Source organism: Pseudorca crassidens, chromosome 20 (assembly GCF_039906515.1).
Source record: "Pseudorca crassidens isolate mPseCra1 chromosome 20, mPseCra1.hap1, whole genome shotgun sequence".
In the NCBI taxonomy this organism is placed as follows: Eukaryota; Metazoa; Chordata; class Mammalia; order Artiodactyla; family Delphinidae; genus Pseudorca; species Pseudorca crassidens.
The window spans coordinates 43,321,177-43,331,304 of NC_090315.1; the positions used below are offsets into that span (position 1 = coordinate 43,321,177).

The 10,128-nt window shown below is 57.0% G+C and overlaps 1 protein-coding gene across 1 annotated transcript; it reads left to right on the top strand.

The window, feature by feature from the left end:
- The first annotated feature begins 1,029 nt into the window (after positions 1-1,029).
- CA7 (carbonic anhydrase 7) lies at positions 1,030-9,835 on the top strand. Its single transcript, XM_067718427.1, has 7 exons — positions 1,030-1,172; positions 3,750-3,947; positions 6,777-6,895; positions 7,620-7,715; positions 7,817-7,879; positions 8,407-8,562; positions 9,062-9,835. The coding sequence occupies exons 1-7, from the start codon at positions 1,133-1,135 to the stop codon at positions 9,182-9,184; spliced, it is 795 nt and encodes a 264-aa protein (XP_067574528.1). The 5' UTR covers positions 1,030-1,132; the 3' UTR covers positions 9,185-9,835.
- Positions 9,836-10,128: the final 293 nt, after the last annotated feature.

Sequence of the window (10,128 nt, forward strand, 5' to 3'; positions counted from 1 at the left end):
GTTGGGCCAAGGCAGATACTGAGATTGAGTGCAGGGTGGAGGCCCTGAGCTCCCAGCAGGTGTGCCAAAGGTCATGGAGAGGCAAGGAAAGGAGGGACAAACAGCGGGCTGTAGAGGAATAGGCAAAGAGACCCAGACAGAGGAGGAAGCCAGGAAGAGAAGGAGAGGGTGGAGGCAAGGCCTCAGACTTAGTTCCATGGGAAAGCCAGCTGGTGTCTGTGGGTCTGTCTGTCTTAATGACCAGTGGTTAAAGCCCAAACTCCCCACTCCCCCTTTGAGGCTCCGGTTCTGCCTGAGGCCTCCTCCTAGCCCAGGGCTCCCAGATCCCAACCACAGGACCCCTTTGCCCCCCAGCACCAAGGGGAAGTAGTAAAGAGCACAAGAGCCTAGGAGTGAGACAAACTAAGAGTAAATCCCTCACTCTCTGGCTAGATGACCTCGGGCAAGTCACTTCACCCCTCTGGGCCTCAGTCTCCTGTTCTGTGAAATAGGGCTAATGCAAGGACCACCCATTGTTGTAGGGAAGCTGAGAGGGTTAGATGACAGGAAGGACCCAAAGCTTGGCCCAGAACTTGCCAGTGTCTGGCAAACAGGGGAAGCTCCAGTTCTGGACACCTGATGGTCAGTGCAATCTGCAGTTTAAAAGGGTCCCAGTCCAAGAGGACTCAGGGCCCAGAGCCCAGGTCTCTGGTGGTGGGATTTACTGCCCAGTGACAAGCCTGGGGAATAGATGGGATGTGGAGAAACAGAGGCCGCCCTCAGCATTGGCCGTTTCTCCTGCCCCAGAGCCTGTACACGGGCTGGAGGTAAGGAGGGAGAGTGCTCCGACCAGGGCCAGGGTGGGGATGGGGCTGGGGTTTAGGTCCCCTTGACCGCTCCCCACCCACCCCCCGCATCTCGCATCTCAACTCGGGGCTCAACTGGCCTGAGGGCGGGTGGGCGAGGGCGGGGCAGGGCCGGCCCCTCTCGCCCTGCTGGGGGGGGGGGGGGGCGGGTCGCCTGGGAACTGCTCCTCCCGCCTGCCGCCGCTTTAAGAGGCTGCTCCGCGGCAGCGAGCGGGGCCGGAGCCGCAGTCCGAGCGAGCAGAACTGAGCCGAGCCGGCAGGTGCACGGCTGCGGGGACGGCAACAGCATGACCGGCCACCACGGCTGGGGCTACGGCCACAACGACGGTAGGCGCAGACCCCGGCCGGCCCCCACCCGCTGGGACTCGCTCCTGACCCTCGCGCCCAGCCGGGTTTGCGGGACCCTCAAGCCCCCTATCCTCTAGGCGGGACCGGGATCCCTCTCCCATCCGTCCCCCAGAACCCGGCCCACCCGCCCGGCCCGAGCCCTGCCTCCCCCCGCACCTGGCGCAAAGTCCGCGCTGCACCCCGGCCGGCCCCGCCGCCGGCGAGCCACCCCGCGGCCGAACGCGTCCAGCCGCCTCTTCCGCGCAGCCCCTGACGGCCCCGCACTCTCTGACCCGGGCCGGGACACTCACTCATCGCCGGAGTGCGCAGCGGGTGAAGGTAGCCCAGGGCAGCGGGGGGCGGTCCCGGCGGAGCGCTGTGCGCGGTGTCTGTGCGGGGAGCGCGCACGCGTGTGTGCCGGGACCTCCGGCGAGCTGGGCTCCCCGTGGGCAAGGGCGCGGTGTCCTGCGCAGAGAGTTTCCCGGTCGAAGCGTCCGAGCTTTCGAGTCGGCAGGTATGTGAAGGAAGGGAGCATCTGGGGGCTCACGGATGTGAGCTTGTGTCTGGGTGTCTGCCTCGGGCAGGGTGTTTGAGCACGTCCAGGTGTGAGGCATGGGAGCCCGTGGCCCACACCAGCCTCCTGGTCTGACCGGGAGAATAGCTCCTCGATCCTGCCTCAGTTTACTTAAGATGCAGAGGAAGGGAGAAGAGGCAGACGGTGAGAGCCAGAAGGCTCGAGTGTGAGACTGGGGCAAGTCAGTTCCTTTTGGGCTATTTCTTACCAAATTGGGGTCGGGGTGTGGGATAAGGGTTTCTTGCTTTTCCCGAGATGAACAATGAGGAGCCAAGATCCAGGCTGCCAGGATGAAACCCAGGCAAGGCAGGTGGGGGTGGGGAGAAGCGGAAGTGCTGGTGGGAGGAACGCCCCCGTCCCACTCATCTGAGGAGAGACAGGCACTCTGTGAGGGTGGGCGGGGGTCCTAGGCTACAAAGTCTGGGGGTTTGGAGGTTACAATGGGCCAGAAGGAGTTAGGGAGGTGCTGTGGTGTCTCTGGCCCCTCTGGGACCCCAAGCACACAGGAGAATATTCTGGAGGGGAGAACCCCAAATCTAGACATGCAAAAGCTAGAAAGAGACTTTCAGAAAAAGGCAACAGAGATCAGCAGAGGTGTAGAGAGAGGCAGAGAAGGGGCAGGTTGACACGACCCATAGAAGATCCTCTTCCCCCCCAGCACCTGCTCCCAGCCAGCTTCAGGGTGCTTCCCCCTGACTCCAGCCTTCTTGCTGGTCCTGCCCACCAGCACTGCATCCAGTATCCCAATAGGCCTGCCCCATAGCTGGCCACCCTGAAGCTGCTGCCCCTCGCCCAGTCCTGGGCCATCCAGTCTAGTTGCGATGAGGGAGGAAAAGACAGAGGATGAAGGTGCCGGCATGCAGCATGCTCACAGGACTTCAAAAATAACCCAGTGGGTCTGGGCCATGATTCTGAGTCATCCACTGGGGACACAGTTTTGTCGGCACCTGCTGCTGTTTTCTCAGGAAAACTTAAGAAGCCAAAAACGGGGAGAAGCACCAGCCGGCAATAGCTCTAAAAATAGGCTGCATCTCAGGATGTTCCCCGGGGAGATGCCGAGCCTCTCGGCTGCAGATGGAGTCTCTGGGAGGCAGGTGGTGGGTGCTCGTGGGTGTGCATGCAGGTGTGTGTGCGTGTGTGTGCGTGTGTGTATGTGTGTGCACGAGCATGTGTTTTGCTGTAGTCTCTTAGTGCAGACCTGGGTTTGCAACAGGGGATAGCTGTGTGTGAGGGTGCATATGTGTGTGTCAGAGGTAGTTGGCAGGGCTATGTGTTTGTACACATGTGTTACTGGGCCTGATGGCTCTGGGTGCGGTGAGCTCAGGTCACTGTGCATATATGTGTGCACACGTGAAAGTCTCCCCGGACCTGCACATGTCTGGGGAGGGCAGCTGGGGGCAATGCATGCACACACTGTGTATTTATACCAGTGCCCAAGTGTGTGCGCGCACATGCGCCAGTGGCCCTCAGTTCCTTCATCTGTGAAATGGGGATCATGCTCGTTTCTACTTCACGAGGCTGGTATGAGGAGCAAATTCATGTCACAGAGCCAAAGCGAGGTTGATGTGAACTTTTGTTGTCATTTTCACAAACACCAACTCGAACTTGGCCAAAGTGCAGGAAGAGGCCAGATACCTGGTAGGGTCAGGTAAGGGAGTTCGGGAGCCCAGGGACCTCTCTAAGCAATACTGCCTGTCGGGGAGGACCCACTACCCCAAACTGCCCCTGAGCCTGTAGCTTTTTTGTGCTGCCTTCCATGCATTACCTCTCTGGGCCTCCTATCAGCTCTGGGTGGAGAGTTTTAGTGAGGCCATTTCGCAGACAAGGAAATGGAGGCTGAGAGGGGAAGTGGCAGAGCTGGGATTGGAGCTCCAGACTTCATGGCTCCAAAGCAGGGGCTAATCTCTGACAGGACAGCACGGAGACCATCCCCTACAGGTGCCCTCAGTCTGCAGCCCAGAGATTCAGGTTGGCCTGAGTCCTTGCCCTCTCCCCATCTGCAGGCCCCTCACACTGGCACAAGCTGTATCCCATTGCCCGGGGAGACCGCCAGTCACCAATCAATATCGTATCCAGAAAGGCTGTGTACTCGCCCAGCCTGAGGACATTGGATCTTTCCTATGAGTCCTGCACGTCCCTCAGCATCGCCAACAATGGCCACTCTGTCCAAGTGGACTTCAATGACAGTGATGACCGAAGTGGTAAGTGGCCCTTATGGTGATGTTTGCCGGACACTGGTACCCTTCCCCCTGGGATCCTAACCTGTTTCGGGCAGGCTCAGGAGGGGCAACGTGCTGTGGTAGGGAAGGAAGGCTGCACTTCTCCCCAGCTGTGAAGCCTTAGGCTGAGCCTAAGTCTCCTGATGCATAGGGTGGGAGCATTAGGACCCTATTTTCCTCCCTAGGATCATAGAGAGGAGAAACGAAAAACTGAAGTGATGTTTGTCGTGCTGGCATATAGCAGATGCTCAAGAAATGCTAATTCTCTTTCTTCTCTTTCAGTTGTGCTTTAGGTCAGGTTTGTTTTCACTCCCTGCCCCATCACTGAGCTGCTGTGTGGCCTAAGGCCAAACCCTCCTCTCTGTGTGATCTGGCCAAGCCCAGCAGAGAGAGAACGGAAATAAAATGTTCAGTGTGCCAGGCCCCTTGCCAAGGTCACAGGCAGTTCTTTTATTCTTCTCAAGAACCTACCTCTAAGTTGGGCAAGTAGAGACTCACTGAGCTGGGGAGGGCCAGAACCAGCCTGCTCCCACTCCGAAGGTCTTTTCTCCAACCCACCTACAGCTTCAAGATCCCAACCGTCCTGGACAAAAGAGAGGCCAGTGGGAACTTGTAGCAGCTCCTTCCAAGGTCTCTTTGCCCTGGGATTAGAGTTCGGGTTCCTTCATGATAAATTCTTGGACGGAAGCCTCGGGAGTGCTCCTTAGTAAAGGGATTTTTGTCCTTATGACCAGGCCTGTGAGGGATGAAGTGGGGTAAGGAGGGAACCTGCTAAAGTTTCTTATGTAAGGAAGTGACTGGTACTTTGCCCCTCTGTCGCCTCCCCCAACCCCCCCATACGCACAATGAAAGCACTCAGGGAAACTTAAGTTTCAAATAGAAAATCAAAGGGCAGAGAAGGGGAGGAAAGCCAGATAGGAATGATCTTAGTTGCTTAACTCTGAGTTCCCTGGTAGGCTAGGGAAAAGGGGAAAGAGGATCAGTTATAGTTCTTGTTGCAGAAGGTAGGAAATCCAACAGAAGAGAGACACAGCATTCTTGGTACTGAATTCTAAGAAAAGCCTCCCACCCAGAACTTTGGGGAGGGACATGGAGCTCTTGATGACCTTAGATCACAGTTTATGAAGGAGCAGTTTTCAAATGGTTGGATCTTCTGAACAGCCTTCAGAGGGCACTGAGGGCTCAATTCAGACATCAATAGCTCAGTGAAGGCCACTCTTGGCAGGCGAAGGCCCAAGGAAACATTCCTCTGGACCACTGATCCAGGGGCTCACTTTCTGACTTGGTTTGGGTTCCGTCCCCTATCAGAATGCCCAGGCCTGAGGGGTAGGGGACCAGTAGGAAGAAAGTAGGCTTGGGAGTGAGACAGTTGGGTCTCTGCCACTCCCCAGCTGTGTGACCTTGGGCAGGATACCTACCTTTCTGAGCCTCAGTCCCACGTCTGGCCAAGGGGGTAACAGGTAACAATGTGTCCCCCTCTAGGTCACTGTGGGGATTAATGTCTGCAGACTGCTGAACACATAGGAAGTACACAGTGAATGGCAGTGTGTTCTATGGTCAGGATGGAGAGAGGAGGCTAAGGGAGCCAAGCTCAAGGTTTAGGGAGGCAGTTCACTCCCTAAGAGACTGCACTGTGGAGTCCCAGGTGGGTCATGCTCAGAAGAGTGGGCCCTCTCAGCCCATAGCAGGGAGCTCAGCCTGCAGGTCTGTCTACTCCTGCCTCCCCAGGATGGAGCAGCCTGACTGGGCCTGTGGGCCCTGGCCCACAGCCATCACCCCCAGGCTCAGTCAACCACCCAGCATTGCCATGGACAGGCCCCGCTTCTCAGATGAGGCAGGACAGCAAGAATGGGCCTCTGGGCTGTCCCATGGTCCTCCTCCTTGAAGGGCCCACGGGGGGCAAGGCCCTGCCCTGGTCACCCGTCCTCAAGGGGCCTAGTGGAACTCTGAGCCCAGGGCCGTCACCTGATCCAGGAGCTCACATTCTGCTCTGGCTGGGGCTCCCTCCACTGCCAGATCTCTTTCAGCTGGAAATTCAATCAGTCCCAGGAGGCCTTGTGAGTGGCCCCAGCTCGCCAGGTATCAGAGTGGGAAATTCACAAAACCAGCATAAGTGGGGCTTGCCAAAGAGGGCATGAAGGAGGGACATTGGAGGTACCTGGGCCTGACCATCAGAGTGGGGACCCTTAGGAGCTGGCCTCTAGACATCAGGTCCTGGGGATCCTCCAGGTTCTGGGGAGGCAGCATGACCTGGTGATTAGGGCCTTGGGCTCTGAACTTATATGAAGTAGATGCAGGCTTATATCCTAGCTCAGTGCCTTGCTGTGTGACCTTGGGCAAATGCCTTGCCCTCTCTGTACCTCAGTTCCTCCTTTATAAAATAGAAATAATAATAGGTTTTGTCTTTCATAAGCTACTATGAGGACTAAAGAAAAGAATTTTTCCGACCCAGTTCTGGGTCAGGGCTCCAGACCTGGGAGGTCTATTGTTAGTGATAATCGGGGCCTGAGAGGCAAAGTCCCAGCTTCCACTCGAAACTGGGCAAGAGTGGGGAGGATCCAGATGGAGAGATATACCCACTCAGTGTACCAGACTCCTCTGTCACCTACAGGGCTCCAGGATTTCTGCCCTGGCCCAGCTAAGGGCATAGGGAACTGGGCGGGGACTGATCCAAGTCCACTTAGAGCAAGGAATGTTGCAAATGAAAAGTTTATCCCTCTCCTGAGCACTGCCCTGATATTGGCGCTGCTGTCTGCGGGCGGTGTGGGCTCTCTCACAGCAATTGCTACACACCGCCCTTCTCCCCCGCAGTGGTGACTGGGGGCCCCCTGGATGGGCCCTACCGGCTCAGGCAGCTCCATTTCCACTGGGGCAAGAAGCACAGTGAGGGCTCAGAGCACACGGTGGACGGCAAGTCATTCCCCAGCGAAGTAAGACCCTCCTCTACCTGAATCCCTTTACCACTTGGGGAAGAGTTGGGGACTGGGGAGCCAGGGTCTTGACAGTTGCCTGGTGTGGGGTACTGGAGAGAGTGAAGTCACTCGGGGACCTTTGGGAGAGACGCCCTTCACCTGAAGTTCAGGTTTTCCACCTGAACTCTGCCTACTGTCGTCCTGATCTGTGTGTCCAGAAGGAATTTTATGACGGACAAATCCAGTCCCACCACAGCCTTACTAACAACCCTTCAAGGATTAAGCCTGGCATTCAAGGCCCTGCATGAACTGGCCTTGCCTGGCCTCATCTCCCTTGACCTCTTCCCATACTGACCTGCATGTGATGAATCCCCTGCCCACACCTGGCTCTTTCGTATCTCCAGGCTGCTGTTCTTTCAGCCTGGAATACCTTGTCCCAAGAGTTCCATCTGATAACCCCCTTCTTATTCTTTGGACTCAGCTGCAGGCTTCACTTCCTCAGGGAGGTGTCACACTGGATAGTCATTATCTGTTTCACAGTTCACGGAGGGCAGGGCCTGATCTCTTTGGTCCCTTGGGGCTCAGAAAAGGGTCAGGCCCAGAACAGGGTAAATGCTATCTGTGGCCCGCCCCTCCCGCAGAGGGGCCAGGAGTCCGGTGGGAGTGAGGGAAGCCTGGCTCTGAGCTCCCATGGCCCCTGGGAGGCACTAAGCACTGGCCTGGCCTGTCGTTGCCCCTGTAGCTGCACCTGGTTCATTGGAATGCCAAGAAGTACAGCACCTTTGGGGAGGCGGCCTCCGCACCCGATGGCCTGGCTGTGGTTGGTGTCTTCCTGGAGGTGAGGGGGTTACCTGGGCCCAGAAGGCCGTGGGAGGCCTGGTACCACCCCTAGTTCCAGAACACAGTGAGATCTGGCCTCACACTACTTCTCCCTGACAGACGGGGGACGAGCACCCCAGCATGAACCGTCTGACAGATGCACTCTACATGGTTCGGTTTAAGGTGAGACCAGGGGTCCATGCTCTTGATCTACAGCAGCCTGGTGGGGAGGAAGGAAGAGGCTAGATCATGGAGTGGGCCCATCCACTCCTCCATCCTGGCAGCAAACCCTGGCAGAGGTGAAGGGTGCAGGTCAGCACCTGTGGTGCCCTGCAACTGACTCCTCGTCATCAGGGTCCATGGCCCCACTGAATGCCCAGCGTGAAGTCTGGTTGGGCATAGGATTGATAAGATGCCTGTCACATTAATGGTTCTCTGACCAGCAGCGCCATTAAGTTCTGTTGAAGGCAAGGGAGAGAACATGGTGCCCAAAGAGCTTTAGGAACCACAGCTTTTACATACAAGGGAATGGGTGGAGAGGGCCAGCCAGGCTGGAATATAGCCTCTGGGATCACAGACATCTGGCCACAATTTGCATCAATGGGCCAAGGAGAAGCCTAAATCCTATTGACAGAAATGGGTGGGGAGGGTGTTGGTCTCATCCTGTTGGGAGGTCTTTACTGACTCCTGGGTCCCCCACCCTGCCCCAGGGCACCAAGGCCCAGTTCAGCTGCTTCAACCCCAAGTACCTCCTGCCTGCCAGCCGGCACTACTGGACCTACCCTGGCTCCCTGACAACACCCCCACTGACCGAGAGTGTCACCTGGATTGTGCTCCGGGAGCCCATCAGCATCTCTGAGAGGCAGGTGAGCCCTCCCAGAGTACCAGACGGAAGGATGCGACACTCAGGCACACCTGGGCAGTGTGACTCTCCCAACCAGCAGCCCACAGCCTGTGGTCCCACCATCAAGGCTCCCATCTTTTGCTAATAAATGTTTCAATTCTTGGGTGGGAGTCAGCTTGGTTGTTAGTTATTAGGACCTGGACACAGACTAGGAGAGATCCCTGGATCCTGGGACCACCCCTAGTGTGTTAGAATCTGAATGCTGCATTTGCTGATGATTCTTAGCTAGACAGGAACTGGAACTAGGTGGAGCAGGGTCCAGGTTCAGAGGCTCTTTAGTGAGTAAGTAACTGAGGTTGGGTTCCCAAAGAAGAAATGAGTGGGGAGAAGTAGGGACAAGCCCTAGGGGGAAGAGGAGAGAGGGGCAGAACTCGCTGGGCAGGGTATGCCAGATGTTGTGTCTGGGATCAGAGAGGACCACAGCGCCCCCATTCTGCACTGAGTATCTCTTCTGCCTTAAGATGGAGAAATTCCGGAGCCTGCTTTTCACCACAGAGGAGGATGAGAGGATCCACATGGTGAACAACTTCCGGCCGCCACAGCCACTGAAGGGCCGTGTGGTCAAGGCCTCCTTCTGGGCCTGAGCTGCCTACCTGCCCAGCCGGCCACTGAAGCACCATCTTCCCAAGGGCTTCCATGTCAGCAGACACCAAACCATCCAAGGCTCCCTGCCTAGGGCTGCTGTGGACCCCACTTCAGCTGGCTTGCTCCTTGGCCACCTGGAGGCTTCTCGATGGGACCCTCAAGTCGGGGGACACCTTTCAGCTGCCCTGGGGACAGGAAGGACAGGAGCTGAGCATGGTCCAAGCCTAAGGCTGCCTCTGCTCTCCAACACCCAAAGGCCCCTGGGAACCTCCTCTTGTCTTCCCCGCTGGCAATGGCAGCAGCCCCACCCTGAGCTCACACTGTGATGGATGAGACCAAACTCTCCAGGGCAGGCAGCTGGCATTGCCAGAAAGACTCAAGCAATAATTAGAAGTGGGCAGAGCTGCCCTCTCGGTGTTACCTCTTCTGCAGGCCTCCGCCATGCACGCACCTCACTGCCAGGCCATTAAAATCAGGACCCAGCCTGCTGGAGGTGACATGACCTTCTCCCTCCAGCCACCTGCCGCCATAGGCAGGCACTGGCTACAGCTTACGGAGTATCTCCCTTCGTCCCCACCCAGCCACCAAAGCCACCTACATGACAGTCCATCCATGCACTGATTAATAAATTCATGCATTCATGCAACAAATACCCGTTGAGTGCCTGTGTTCTGTCAAGTGCTGTTCCAGGCATCGGGGAGGCCATGGTGATGAGTCAAGCACAGGATGTTGAAAGGGCCGTGGGCACCGAACAGGTGAGGGTGATACAGACGGCGGGGCAGGGGCCGTGGGGGCAAAGAAAAGGGGGAGCCTACTTCCCCCACCCTGAGCTCACACTGTGATGTCCTCATCTGGTGAAGAAATTAAATTCCAACCGGTATTCCAAGGCAGAGAGAAGGGAACGGCATGTTTGAGCTCAGGGAAGAGCAGGTGTGCCGGCTCC